This window comes from Habropoda laboriosa, unplaced genomic scaffold, assembly GCF_001263275.1.
Source record: "Habropoda laboriosa isolate 0110345459 unplaced genomic scaffold, ASM126327v1 scaffold120, whole genome shotgun sequence".
Classification (NCBI taxonomy): Eukaryota; Metazoa; Arthropoda; class Insecta; order Hymenoptera; family Apidae; genus Habropoda; species Habropoda laboriosa.
The window spans coordinates 211,930-227,642 of NW_017100227.1; the positions used below are offsets into that span (position 1 = coordinate 211,930).

The 15,713-nt window shown below is 41.9% G+C and overlaps 1 protein-coding gene across 1 annotated transcript in view; it reads right to left on the reverse strand.

Annotated features, from left to right (window-relative positions):
• LOC108571202 (homeobox protein cut) overlaps positions 1 to 15,486 on the reverse strand; it is a 147,778-nt gene extending 132,292 nt beyond the window's left edge. The window contains exon 1 of the mRNA XM_017933198.1: positions 15,296 to 15,486. Within this exon, the coding sequence (XP_017788687.1) occupies positions 15,296 to 15,403 (108 nt within the window). The 5' untranslated portion in view covers positions 15,404 to 15,486. The remainder of the gene's footprint in view (positions 1 to 15,295) is intronic.
• Positions 15,487 to 15,713: the final 227 nt, after the last annotated feature.

Consider the following 15,713-nt stretch of genomic DNA (forward strand, 5'->3'; position numbering starts at 1 on the left):
AAAAAAAAAAAAAAAAAAAAAAAAGAAAAAGAAAACAGGGAAGGGAATAAAAATGAAATTTCAGAGAAATACGCGTAGCGTTGTTACAATTGTTGTTATGATGGCGATTCAAATATTTACTACCGGTCGATCGAAATAAGTTGTTCGTTGGGTTTGAAATGACGGAGGATGTTTTTGCCGATCCTCCGTTCAGACAAACGCGAACCGACGTCTGTGTAAATACATAATTTACCGCCGCGGACAACGTCGATAAGATAATTCGATCGAAAGTCCTGACCGAGAGAAAATTACACCGATCAACTGCGTCATTAACAAACCACCGTCAGTGAATCAGTGACTTAAGAAAATGTGTCGCGATCTCTTCGAATTTCCGAAAGGTCCAATTCAAATTCAAACATTTAGAAAAATATATATATATGAAAAATTTAATATCAAACTTGATTCTGAGATCAATATCCATAGTTTTTCTTCTTTTACTCAATTTTCACTCGAAATTTTTTTTCTAACCTTCGTCCTTTTTATCTTATCTATTTCATCAAATTCTCCTTTAGATTTGCTTACCTTTATTTTTCAATTTAATCCTGCATTCGAATCGCTAAATCGCATATTAGTCATTTCCTCTACGCTCAACGGAACTTAAAATCCTAAAGCTACGTTATAAACGATAAAATACTGGATTACGTTGTATTTGCTAAGATAGAGGTGTCGATTCAAGTACGACAGCTGAAAGAAATCTGTAAAAATGAAACCAAAATGTAAACGGGTCGCTATACCGACTTAATGGACACCGATTGGTACAGATGGCCTTAGACGGCTTTCATACGGCCACGAGACTTGCGCCACGTCACGTCCGGATGAATTTACATGCGTAAAACAAGATGGTCTGAGTCTCGATTGCCGATAGCGAGTTTCCTTTTCCACCGTATTATCGTGCATCGAATTCACTTCACGTGGAATCGATTTTTTCTACAGTAAGTTTTCGACAGTTTTCTATATCTCGGGATTTTTCTCGTGACCGTATTGCAAATCTTCACAGGAAAAGGGAAGCGATAACTGTATCGCTGTTTATAAATCATTTTCATAGGTCGAAACCAGTTTCTTACGAAACTTATTCACGAACAACGAATGAATCAATTCGAATTATTCGTTACTTACGAGTAAGAAATGAACCAATCTTTCAAATAAGCTTTCAAATAAAAAAGACGAATCAATTTCTTCTTTCGATGAATTTTATATAAATTTGATTTAAACTCTTTTCTCAAACATCTCATCAGAAATGTTTCGGGAGCAAGGTAGATCAATTCGGTCGAATAAAAATTGATCAACACTGGTTGAAACACTGTGCAAAATTTCAGGACGTTTATCAAAATTCTAACACTCCTACGCAATGTTTGAGATCGTTATTATTTATTATTACAACGATCAATTTTCTCGGTAAATTGCTATCTCGAACTGTATCAGGCTGTCAAAATCATACAATCAAGAGAGAGTGCAATTAAAATGATAAAAACAGCCCTTGGAAGCTTCATAAAGCTAAGAAAATCACTTAAGCAAATATCAGAGACTCCTGAAGCCTCGGGGCTCGGAACTGCGAATACATATGCATCGACGGCATATCGTATGCGCATCGATAAGATTGCTTTCGTAGATCAAAGCACGACGGGGCTTTCGAGATTGATAGATTGAAACCGAATCTGCCGGGAAGTGGATTCGAAACGAATCGAGTGATATTCGTTGGAACGGTGTCCGCTATCAGAGGCGAGAGGAAAGCTAGGCGTTTGTTCGCGACCAACGCCACGCTGGATTTACCGAGTATCTATTTATTTTCGCGTGGATCACGCGATATAAAGCTGTATCGTATAATTTCTAGGCTAGCCTCTGCGATCGAATTTCTAGCGGAACCAAAAATATAGCCAATCTTTCGCCCAGGAACATAGAAAAATTTCGTTTCGTTAATTCTCGTCGAAATCTAAGCATTCTCTTATCGTCGAACGAAGAAACGTCGCTGCTGAATTTTTCTATTTTCTTTAAATCCATTTTTTCGAATTACTAAAAAAAAAAGAAAAAAAAAATGAAACGGCACATTTAAGCCGCACTTTCCTCGCGAAGAAAAATTCTTCCAGATAATCAACGTTCCATTCACTTTCATTTCTGACAATTAAAATGTACCAAAGTTTAACATATCTATTCTTCCCTAGAAATTCGAAAACACGCATTTCTTTCGCAATGTCTGCTGGAAATATCGGAGAAACAGTGGCAACGGCGTGTAACAAAGCTAATCACCGTTCGTTAAGTAATTCCATCAGAAGTCAATTTGGCCGGTTGCGAGAGAGGTGGGGGGGAGTTGGTGGAATCGCGGCGAGAACCGTTCACCATTAGCGGCGATTATTTGCAGTGATCGTAGGCCCGTTTGAAAATTACTCGATCGAAACGCGGCCGCGCGGCTACGAGTCGAATAAGCAACCGAACCGATTAATCCGTCATTCTGATTTATTTCTCCGTTGGCGGGCCGTGTTCGAACGTGCGCCACAACGGCAACGAGTAGCGTTATCGCGTGACAAAGCGCGTATAGGTGAACGATAGACGGTCCGTCGCACCCGTGAATATTCATCCGACCCGCTAATTGGCGATACGATGACTATTCATGAATCAACGATTTTCAATAGCTGTTATTTGACGTACGAACGAAAGGCGGAGCAACAATGAGCGAAACGGGGCGAGGACGTGGAGCGGCGAGGCGGGGGAGGGTGAGAGAGAGAGAGAGGGAGGGAGAGGGAGAGAGAGAAGCCTGGAGGGAAAAGATGGGGAGAGGAGGAAAAAGGGGATTCAAAGGAACGGGTAGAATCGACGGAAGAAAGAGATTCGAACGAAAGAGAGAAGTCCGAAAATGGAGCCAAAGATAGGAATCGAGGATCAGATAGGACGGTTCTTAGAAAGATACGCGGCGAATAGGGGCTGAAATAAATCGGCTGGGAGCGTCGAGGAAGATGGTCGAGAAACTATCAGTCGAAATTGGGCGAGAATAAAGAAACGTTGAAAGGTGGTGTAGGTATTTAAATTATTGAAAGATTTGAAAAAATTGATAGAAAGATAGGGGCTGAAATGGAATCAGCTGGTGGAAGATGTTTGAGTGAAAATAAAAATAATTGTAATAATGATTTGAAAAAATAAGGTTTCAGAACAAAGTATTTTATTTTTCTACTTTAGTAAGATTATAAATTGTCTAATTGATAATTTCACATTTTTAATCAACACGGTAGTCGTAAGTGAATGTATGAATTATTATTAGGAATTTATTCTAATCATTTATTTATTGTGTTATTATGTATATATTTCTTGTTAATTAATTATTTTACTTATATAAGCTTGGTTTCAATCTTTATTTTTGAAATGCACGTAGAATACGATTCGTCTTGTTTTTCGTATATCCTCAATTACCGAACAGAATTAATATGTGCAATGAAAATAGTCGGCAAATATTCCAAGTAATTTTTCTCAAAAAATAAATTTTATTCTCCATTCATTTTCTCACGTGGAATTACCACTTTCCCGCTTTCACCACTAATTACGTGACACTCTGTACATATGCATAAATAAAAAAAAAGGAAACGAAATTTGTTTAAATGCTAAACAAACAGTAGCGAAACATAAACATGATTCTTAGGTAATTGCCGGTTCTCCCTCCCTCCTCTCTATGTCTCTCCCCCACCATGTTCGTTTGATAATCACGCGAAGTAGTCGCGAATACAGTAATCGCACATGTTAAACATAAATTCGTGCGTGCACTGCGCGCTTGCGTCGGCAAACAGCGACGCCGTGCAAGAACGCAGACGTGGTGCCTCCCCTGCGATGCTTTGCGACGCCCGGCTCAATCCCCCGTCATCGGTATTGGTCATCCTCGATGATAAAGGAATCGACGCGTGTGCTCCTCACATTTGGTTCCGGTCATTTAAACTGCTCGCCAACTGTAGCCTGCAACCGTTTCGCGAGCTTATCGCGTTCAGTAGCAAGCTTTTTACAATCCTCTGAATCACTGGGCTATAGACTTTGCGAATGACTCAACGGGAACTGCTGATGGGGAATATTGGGAAAAAGATTGTTTCAGGACTTGTCTAACCTCGAAAATTGGGAAAAAAACAATTTCAGGACTTGTCTAATCTCGAAAATTGGGAAAAGACAATTTCAGGATTTGTCTAATCTCGAAAATTGGGAAAAGACAATTTCAGGATTTGTCTAATCTCGAAAATTGGGAAAAGACAATTTCAGGATTTGTCTAATCTTCTCGAAAATTGGGAAAAACACAATTTCAGGACTTGTCTAATCTCGAAAATTGGGAAAAGACAATTTCAGGATTTGTCTAATCTCGAAAATTGGGAAAAGACAATTTCAGGACTTGTCTAACCTCGAAAATTGGGAAAAAGACAATTTCAGGACTTGTCTAATCTCGAAAATTGGGAAGAAGACAATTTCAGGACTTGTCTAATTCCGAAAAGTGGGAAAAGACAATTTCAGGATTTGTCTAATTCCGAAAATTGGGAAAAGAAAATTTCAGGACTTGTCTAACCTCGAAAATTGGGAAAAAGACAATTTCAGGACTTGTCTAATCTCGAAAATTGGGAAAAGACAATTTCAGGATTTGTCTAATTCCGAAAATTGGGAAAAGAAAATTTCAGGACTTATCTAACTCGGAAATGTAACATCGATTTGTCTAATTCCGAAAATTGGGAAAAGAAAATTTCAGGACTTATCTAATTTCGAAAATTGGGAAAGGAAAATTTTAGGACTTGTCTAATTCCGAAAATTGGGAAAAGAAAATTTCAGGACTTATCTAACTCGGAAATGTAACATTTGAATATAGACAAATTAGTGGAAAGCATTGAATTCTAAATAATTAACAATTATAATCCGTTCCGCGAGCTTATCGTGTTCAGTAGGAAGCTTTTTAGAAAGCTCTGAATCACTGTACACATTGTGGATTTTACGAATGACTCAACGGGAATTGCTGACGGAAAATTGGAAAAAAGAAAATGTCAGAATTTATCGAACTTAGAAGTCCAAGAAATTGTATTGTAATATTGTTGAAAATAGATTAATAGATGGAAGGTAACGAATTATAAATAATTCATAATTGCTTAATTAATTTTGCTTTCCTCCTTCAGTTTAAACGAAAGTCATTCTTCTGACAAGTGTCGCGAATGAAAAAAGGTCCAGCACGTAATTTGCAGTAGAATGAATAAATAATTAACAATTGTACTAATCACATAATAAATTATAATTATACTACATGGTTTTTCGAAAAGAGTTGACAATCTCGAAAAAGTAACGCGATTAGATTAGAAAAATTGAAAACAAACGTAAGCTCGATCAAAATTGCGAATACTGCACCAATATACATAAACAAATATTACAATATCAATAAAACTCGTTGAAAGAAAGCAGTTCAAGTGTATACTTGATTCAAGTAGGGACGTACACGGTCCAGAAAGAGACAAAAGAATGGGAAAGAAAGCGATGCAAATAATTTGTTCCAAATGCAAATCACTATTGAGAAATCCTTCCCCGGTGTACACAGTGCTTTTGAACGTGGATCGAACGTCGCTTTTGTATCGATCCCAATCGCGCAGACACACGAAGAAAAGCGGCTGCGCTCGCGGCAAAATTGAGCGAATGAAAGCGCATCTCAGAGGGGCGTCATTCCCTTAAATCGAAGTTTATTTAGCCTGGGTTTACGGCTCACTCTGGATTCACTTAAGCTCGAATCGCCGCAGGAATCGCAGCGATGTCGTCCCATACGATTCGGAATTTTGGAATGGTTCCAAGCGACCTTTGAATAGTCTCCGAACGCGCGCCGCGGGGAGAGAGGAACGTTAGCGATCGGAGGCCGGCTCACGGAAAAATTTACGACGACAATAAACTTCGTCCACTGTGCGGGGAACAGTATTATAAAAAAAAAAGAAGAAAACGCGAGAAAGAGTAAGAAGAAGAAGAGGAAGAGGAAAGGGGAAACCGGTAAATTGCGCGCAGCGAGGGCGCTATACAATTACCTAAGACGTTAAGTTCAGTGAACGTTGAAAGCGATGACATTCATCCCCTAACGATATTCCTAGCTTGCAGCTGATAAATTACACGATTGTCGAAGCTCCGAGCTCGTCAACGAATGGCCATACTTCGTCCTGCGATAAATACGAAAGCTTGTCGCGAGGTAACTTGGCAATTGTTGTGATAATTCGAATGGCTCCGGTAATTATCCAATTTTTATTCAACGAGCAAATTTCATAACACGATATGAAAAGTACAACTGAAGCAACTACATCAAATTAAACCTATCTATCGACTAATCGTCGATATTTCTTTACCACTTTGATTGGATAAGTGATAATTCGAGTACTTCGAATGTAATACGTTAAATTGTATAAAAATTGGATAAGTGATCTGAGGTATTGGAACGATCACTTATCCAATGAATACGGTAAATAATTTACACGTTGAAAATGCCGCTCTGGTGAAAAGGATAATTTTCAAATTGAAGTGGCTACTTCAAGTACAAGCTATCTATCGACTAATCATCGATTCAGAGTGCACCACTTGCACACAAGCTTACAGACATTAATCAATACTTGTGAACAAAACGAGCGAGGAGATATGTTATATTTATATCCGATGCACTCGGACGAAACCATAAAAAAATGTCAATTATTCCCCGGATGAGGAAGATAGACAGACAGTGAAAATGGAAGTCGAAACACTGTTCCCACATTCTCCTCTGTTGAGCGAACAAAAAAAAAGGAAGAAAAATAATGGTAAAAAACGAAAAAAAAAGGGGGGGAAAATGGAAAACAATCCAGGGCTGCTCGATTTTCGATTCTTCGTTCCAGCGAGTGGCAGGCAGGCACAATAGCCCGAGCTCTTCCTATCCCTACGGAGAAACGGGGGTGGAGGAGAGCTGGCAAATATTTCCGAACGTGGCGGTGCGTTCGCGTGGCTGGCGCATCTGTTGCACACACACGCGTGCCAATTTGCGATTCCTGCGTAGAAATTAGCGACACGTAGCACCCTACCGGTCGTGAACGGGCTGTTTAAGGGGTTGCGTACGGGATAATTAACGTGCTCAGTTCCAACGAGAAATTCGAACCTACCGGCGAATTCTTGGAAACAGGTGAAAAACTTTGTACATTGCGACATTTCGTTGCGCAACGCTGCTACAGCAATTTTCTCCGATTTATCCTACTTTTGTTTGAACTTCGAAAATCGATTGTTTTATCTTCTTTTTTTTTTTTAATATACTTGTTCGTTAATAGATATACCTAATTGGTTTGCAAACTTCAACAATTGACATTAGAAGCGATTAGCTTGGTTCAGTTAGAACGATCGCGAAAGTAATTCGAAAATTTTCTAATATATTAACCCTTTCGCTGTGACATAATTGGAGACAGAAAGTGCTCGCTGTGTCGTTGGACGAAAGAGTTATTATTCAATATGTATGATTGAAAATGAACCGTTTCATGATAGAGAAACGTCTGGTGCACTCTGGTGTTGCCTGACTTTCGGTATTAGACGGGCGTATGTGTGCGCTCTTCGTAAACGACTGACCACTTTTACAGAGCGTACCTGTACATTATCAACTGAACGTTTACGATCACTTTGTATTGGAAGTTACCGTAAAATTTGCAGAAAATAGTTAGCAATTTTACGAATTTTCCTGTCATTTAAATCAAACGAAATGAGGTAAATTGAAATTTATAAAGAATTAGTCGCAGATTCAATATCGATGTATCTAAATCAAACTTCTTAGTTAACACTCATTCCTAAAATTAGCTATTAAAACGACGAAGGTGAAATGTAACAAATCTAAAATACGAAGTATGAAGTAATCGCTATTTCGAATGTGATCGATGCAGAATCAAAGGAAATTCGTTGCTCCGAAAATCTTCGAATACTTGTATTAAATTTTCATTTATGAAAATCTATCAAACATATTACTCTTCGTTAATCTCATAACTCTCACTCCTGCAATCAGTTGTTAAAACGAGGAAGGTGAAACGTAAGAGATTCAGACGATGAGATAACGAAAAGAAATCCGAAATATGAAATAACCGCTATTTCGAAAATGACCGATGCAGAATCAAAGAAAACGTCATCGGCATGCGCGCTCGCGGTCATTAGCTGTCATTCGCTTCACGAAAATATGTCCAAGGTTTCCCAGCCACCCTGTGTCACAGAGAATTTTCTTCTTTTCCCCTCGCGGCCGAACGGCAGCGGGAATTCTCGGAAACGCTCATTAAGGCTCACACGAGACTCGCATTTCACGATGCGTGTATCTCGATATTTTTAGAGTGTGGGTGAATCACTGTTTGGCGGGAGAGCTCTACAGCTCCGGCAGTTAACCACCGATTTCAGAAATAACGGCCACGGATGTATCGTTGTATCGTGATGGACAGACGGACAATTCAGGTTTTCGTTTCACTTTGTTCCAAACACACGGCGATTATTTTCTTCTCCCCAGACAAATTTCCATTCATGAAAAAACGAGATTTACACGGTAATTTTTGCCATCTTTCGCGATCGGATGCCTTCAAAAATTTGTCACAACGAGGAAATATTTGACACAACGATTGTCCCAGTAGTCAGAAATAATTATACACATCACGATCGTTCTTTTCCTTTTTTAAAGAAAAAGAAACCGAAATTTACGTTTCGTTTTGCAATCTCTCCCGATCGAATGTTCTCAAATTTTGCCACAACGAGGAAACATTTCACATCGTGGAACATCGCGATTCTTCGGCAGTCAAAAGTACCAAAATAATTGCAACTGTCTCTCTCCCGATCGAATGTTCTCAAATTTTGCCACAACGAGGAAACAGTTCACATCGTGGAACATCGCGATTCTTCGGCAGTCAAAAGTACCAAAATAATTGCAACTGTCTCTCGTAAGCCAACTTTATTAATACCATTATACTCGTGCTGTCTGTTCCCTATATATAGTTGCGCAAATGGACAACGATGGAGGCAATCGAAAGGAGGTAATAAGTGAAACGTCAAACGTTACGCGAGAATCGTATAAAATTCACGGAATCTATGTGACAATTTCGAGATTACCATAATTATCATAGGCACACGTTTACCGTAATTCCATTTTCATTGGAAAAGCACCGTTGCTTAAGCGAACACGAGCAACAACGCTTTGTTTCGAGGCCAGCGGCGTTCGAGCTGCATTAGCGTGGATAATGATAATAATTCGAACAAATGACACGTTTCATAAGTGAGAGGTAAAAAAAAAAAAAGAAGAAAAAACTAACTGCTGAATAAATTAGAAAAAACACCTGTCACGTGTAAACCCCGACGCATGATCAGCCCCTATAAACGCAACCCTTTTGTTCTTTCCTGTGTCCGGCGAATGGTTCACGCGTTCTCTAGTGTTCGACACTCGTTGCGTCGCTGGTAATGCGTTTTAATAAGGCGACGAGACGAACGGCAAATATACACGCGGCATGGTGCACCTGCGCTCGATTGTAGTCACCACCTAAGCGGTCGTGTTGCCTGCCGGTAGCTCGTAAAACGGGTGAACCCCGGAGGTTTAGACCAGCCCTGGACTAGACCAACGAGACGACGCATCCGAAATAACCCTCTATATTCTATTTCGAGGCCGACACGCCGCGCGATACAGTTTCTTGTGTCAGTGGAATACGGCAATGATTCCCACGTTGGCCCGTTTTCATGTTCGCGACAATTGTCCTCCGACCAGTTAGGTGTTACTTCGAGTCGAATACGTCACGCTTATGGTGAATCTTTTCGATGATTGGAGACGCTGAATTGACCGAGTTTTTGGAAAACTGCTGTTTAAAGTAGAACTTCTACGTTGACTCGTTTTCATGTACGCGACAATTGTCTCCTGATCGCTTGGGTGCTTTTTCAAATGGACTACGTTTCGTTTATGGCGGATCCTTTTGGTAACGGTGATTGAGGATTTTAATATTGAACTGATTGAGATTTCGTAAAATTGTTGTTTAAAGTGTTAAAGTATGATTTCCACGTTGGTTCGTTTTCATGATCGCGACAATTGTCCTCTGACCTGATATTATCCTTTTAATAAGGATGATTAGAGAATTTAATATTGAATTGATCGAGTTTTCGTAAAATTGCTATTTGAAGTATGATTTTCACACATTGGCCCGTTTTCACGATCGCGACAATTGTCCTTTGACCAGCAAGGTGTTCTTTCAAGTGCGCTACGTCTCGTTTATGGTGAATCTTTTGGATGATTAGGGACTTTGACATTGAACTGGTTGAGTTTGCGTAAAATTTAAAGTATCATAATAATAGTCTCGATTAAATTAATAAATTCGTCCTATCAAGTGTCCAATCCGAAAGATCTATATTTCTTTTTGCTTCGTTTCCATTCTTCACGAGTAACATATTCGCGTACTGTGTTTTTTAAGAGGGTACATAAGATGGAGAAACGTTGATGATTTTAGATACATTGTGATACGTATAAATCTTCTCGTGACAGGTGAATAAATAGAGAAATTTCGAGAGGACTGAAGGAAACTATTTAAAGAATACCGAAACCTACGCAAGTGAAGAGTGATCAATTTTTAGTCATAAAATAAAAAAAGAACGTTTCAGTGTCTGTGAGAAAAGGTAGTGTTCTTTGAAAGAAATTCTTCGAGAAACACTTTGCAAAGCGCGGTGCGAATAGGAAAAAATTGATCTTTTCTTCTAGAGAAGATAGATTTATGAGATTGACAGGTGATAGAAAGGAGTGTGACAGCGAATTACTTTATTTTACTACGAAACTTCGAGGTTAGGTTAATTCACTTCGCAGAAGTAAAACAATATCCTACCAATAAATCCTGACTAATACATTGTTGGATCTTTTACGTTATTAGTTCGTAATTTGTGCGTTCAATCGTTGATCTGCAGAAACTGTAAAAGTCGATTCGAACGAGTGTAACGAATGAGCAAGTGAATCTGAGTGAGCAGGGTTACGAGACGGTACTCGAGGAAAAATAAATAAATCAAAGCGAAGAATATAGGCGGTAAGCAGTGAGAGATGAATCAGATCAGGAGATGTCTCTGTTTCTCAAATTCTCAAACGATAAATTGTATAGTTGGTGGAAACGATATAGTGAGTTCGCAAATTAAAGCATTACGTTATTTGTAAGTATTGTTGTTAAACACAAGTTTTTCAAACACACTGCAATGGAGGAACCAATTCCAAGTTGACATCGAACATCCCTGAACGAATCTCAACCTCCTTATCTCACTCGAATTGCTGCTTCCGCGCTCAGATTACGTGTAGGACTTTGACGTCTGATAAATTTTACGACCTTGTTATATCGCTTCCACCGACTATACTCGACAGGTCACTATAAAAACCTAAACACCCACATTTGGAGTCCAAATTTTCGCAAAAATATGTAACTGAACGTAATCCCTCATCGCCCAACAAGGCTACCGAAGAATTTCCCTGTTTCCAGTATATCGTTATCATCGAGTTACTTCTCAAACCTAAACATCCAAATTTGCGCAAAGTAACCAATCTTCGTTCAAAAAAACCACCAGATCGACAAAAAGCGTTCGCCTATCTCGAGTAACAGAACGGCTGGAAAGACGGTATCGCAGCATCTAAGAAAGTGTCGCGGAGAGTAGTATGAGCGATGCATGCTCTAGCGAGCAACAGAGGATCCAGGAGGCGAATGTTCGCGCGCACGGCCACTCTTCTCACCGGCCGCGGCGCGCGTCGTTGGAACACGCGTGACTCACGTCTCCGCGTCGTCTCCGCGTCTCGGCAAGTGTCGCCGCCACACGGGGATCTCGGGAACCGCGTCAGGGATCCCCCTACCGCCTGACGAATCGCGCGGCTAGCTGGAGAGGGGAGGGGAGGGGGGCCCATGGTTATACCGCGTGGGGAGAGGAAAGGGGAAGCGAGTCATGGCAAAACTTTTGTCCATTCACGGTCGACACGCTCCTAATTGGGAGTACGCTTCGTGGTCTCGTTCCACGCGTACGGTCGCTCCGTGGAAACACGACCGGACGCGGACTGTCTCTTCTCTCCGAATTTTCTATCATTCGAACGCGCCCGCGCGCCTTGTTCTCTACGCGGACAATTAATAATTGGCGTCGCCGAGTGATTTTTGTTCCCCAAGGTTCCCTATCGGCTGAATCCACCACGGGTCCGCGTCCGCCTAATCAACGGGGCCAGAAGAGAGTCTCGTCGGCGCGGAGAGAAGGGCGAAGGGGGGAGGGGAGGGGGCGGCGAGGGGGAGCAGCAGGGTTTCGTTAAAAATCGGCAAACGTCCGGTGCGACCTCGCTTTTGGCTGCCGGCGTAAATCAATCCTCGCGAGACGGGCATATTTTTGTCTAACTGACGGACGACCGACCAGGAATTTCTTAACGAGCGCGTCGATTCCGGAATCGCTGTTGATCGGCTCAGCACCTGTTTTCTGCAGCCCGTTGCTGCTGCTGTTACTGCAATTCTTAGGCTCGGTTTCGATCGCACTTCGAACACACGAATCTGTGGAAATTTTCTAGTGGACCGTGGAACCTGAGTGATCGATAGGAAAGTCGATCGACGGGATTGGAAATGAACGTGACCAAATACGGTGACGTTAACGAGCTATGCTTCTCTGCTTTGCCTTCTGGTTGCCAGTAGAAAATTACTTTACAGTTTTGCGTGTTACTCTGAAGAATAACGAGCTTTTAAACAGTCTGGCATGTGTCAGGTGAACGACAATGCGCCTTTTACTTTTTGAAAGATTTCTAGCTCGCCTGATTACTGATACGACCTAACCTATCCCTGTAAATAACGTTTCTACGTTTTTTTTTTTTTTCGGGAGGGACGGGGAGAATTGACAGTTTTCTTATTAACTGCTAGCGCAACACCTGTATAAAATTGTACTAAAATATTTCACGTTTCGGTCGCTCCACAAATTCACGTCCCTAAAATATGGAGAATCCGAGCGTAGTTCCGATTTGATCCCGATAATCCTAAAATGAAATTCGAAAGAAACGATCGCTGCTCTTTATCACTGACTCAGTGCTCCCTAATACGCAGCATCTGTCATCGTTCCATGAACCTTGACTCACTCGTTACCGTAATAGTCCGGCGATGAACGAAAAAAAAAAAAAAAAAAAAAAAAAAAAAACTAATACGCAGCATCTGTCATCGTTCCATGAACCTTGACTCACTCGTTACCGTAATAGTCCGGCGATGAACGAAAAAAAAAAAAAAAAAAAGAAGAAAGAATCGAGACATCGACCAGGAGGTTTAATCGCGAACAACCGACACCGAAAGGATCAGCTTGACTTTCGGCTTTCGTTTTCACTTTCCTTCAAAACGTGTCAGCAGGTTATACCGCTTCATCGATCCTCTCACTGCGACCTTTCTGCCCCGCGTCTATTGCGATTACGTCTGAGCGAATTAAGTCGGGAAAGGGGACGTGACGACAACCTTTGCCAATAATTGTCTCCGTGTTTCATAAATTCGATGGTGAAATATTCAACCGGGGTATACGGCGAACAGGAGCAAACAGCGGAAACTGGACGGGATGAGTCTTCCGCTTTCCGGATATTCGAGCCACGTTCCGGCGTCATTAACCCCGCGGCCTAATCAATATACATAATTATGAAACTATGCGGCATTAATAGTCCCGACCCGGTCAGCTCGTAATCTCGTACCGGTACGGGACCAGTTCGCGCGTTATTAAGCGGTCGTATTTTATCGAGAGCATCTAGCCAAGCGGCACCAGTTATTCAAGGAGATCGTCGCGCGTTTACGGTCATCCTCCAGCTACACGGGACCGCATTGTTTCTCCTATACGCGGCGTCTTTCGTCATTTTTCATAGCAAATCTCTCCCTTGGCGAGAGCTCGTTTTTCCTTTCCGTTCGAGTAATTCGTACTTGATACGGAGATGATTGAAAAATTGTAATTGTAAGAAAGGAGAGCTTCTGTGAAGCTAGTGTGAAGTGTACACGGTAAACGTCAGGATTCGCGTGAAAAAGAATTGGTAGAAAATAAGTTTCGCGATACTTTGAAGGAAATCACTAGCGAGGATAAACCTGTTCCGATACAACGAACACGATGCCAGGAAATTTGTATAATTATGCTTCCGGTAGTTCTGCAGATAGCGTTTAGCGATGTCTAAAACGGTTAGACGATATCGTTTCGTCTTGTCAAACATATGCAAAATTAAGGAGAGCTTGTAAAAACGTCTTCCACATGTCATTCGATATACTAACAGAATTAGAATATAGTTTTAAGAAACAACCATGTCTGTTTGCTTATACGTTCGTTTCACGCGAGAAACACACTTCTGCTAATTCGATGTTGGTATTTTCTTGTTGAAAACTTGAAACCGAGAGGAACACTTGTAAAACGATCGTTTATTATTCACGGCGAAATTAATCGAACTATAGGAACCTCTACGAAATTCTCACGTTTCTGTTGTTTTTCACGATCGTTCTGTCACTTTCCACGAGAAACAGGTACCGAAGTTGAAGATCCGACACAACTGGTTTCTCTCGCGTCCACCGTTGATACGTGAAACGAAATATTCGAGGAACCTAGCTACGAGGAGAGTAAAAATTTCACGAAGAATCGTGGATACGAGGTCGAGGATAGGAGCACGCGGTTTTCTTTGAAGAAAATCAGGTTGTCAACCACTGTATGTGGGCCACATTTCCGCAAGTCGGTCAAGCCATCCCCTAAATCGCTGAACTATCCTCCAAACAGCAAGTGTCGGGCAAACTTCGCCACCCTCGCACCCTCGTTGAAACTCGGGGTCGGCCAAGTGGCCGGGAACCTGACCAGCAATTACCAGCTGGAAGACTCACGAAACGTGGATTCGATTTGGAAATTCGCGACTAGGTACTCACTAGCTACAGATATTCGTTTGGAAATTGTCACATCAGGATCGATCGTCCCGTTGGCGGATCTGGTTCGTGGTAGGAGGATTTAAAATCCGCCTGTCATTTTACTACACTTCACCGCACGATCGAACGTGATCAAGAACAGAAACGGATCGAGACTATAGGTGGTACAGGGTCTCACTTTAGCTCCGAGTCACAGTCACAATCTATCGTTCTCCGCGGTGCAGCAGGGCAGGAAGCTACAAGTGTCCGCGGGGTGTAGCACCACGGAGTGAGAAACAGTGTTTCCCTCGAATAGGTCGAGGATCGACTCGAGTAAACATGTGGAGGGTGGTAGGGTCGCGGGTATCTCTCCTAGGAGAAACAACATGTCACACTGTCGATGCACACACGATGCAGGAGAATCACGCACGTAGCTCACTTACCTGTTGCCAGAATTGGGCGAGCAGGTATATGCGCTCCTTCTTGAACAGCCAGTCCATGGACTGCATGGCCTGAATGTCCAGCGAGTTGGCCTCCGCAGAGGCCTGCATGCTGGCCAGTGCCGGCGTATTCAGGCTAGCTAGAATGGGCTGCTGGAGCACGGACGCGTTGCTGCTGGCTAGCAGATTCGCGTGGTACACAGACGGTGCATCCTCCGAACCGCCAGTAGCCAGTAATTGGGCCCCGATCGGCGCTGAAGGCCCCTGGAGGCCCAGTGACGAAGCCACTTTGACGGCTTCGAACTTCTCCGCCGGGTCCAAAACTGTTCCCCTTTGTTTGCCGGCGCCGCCGACGCCTCCTGGGGCGCACGCCTCGGCCGGCGGGCCCGTCGCTACCGTCTCTTCCTGTTTCTTAGTCCCG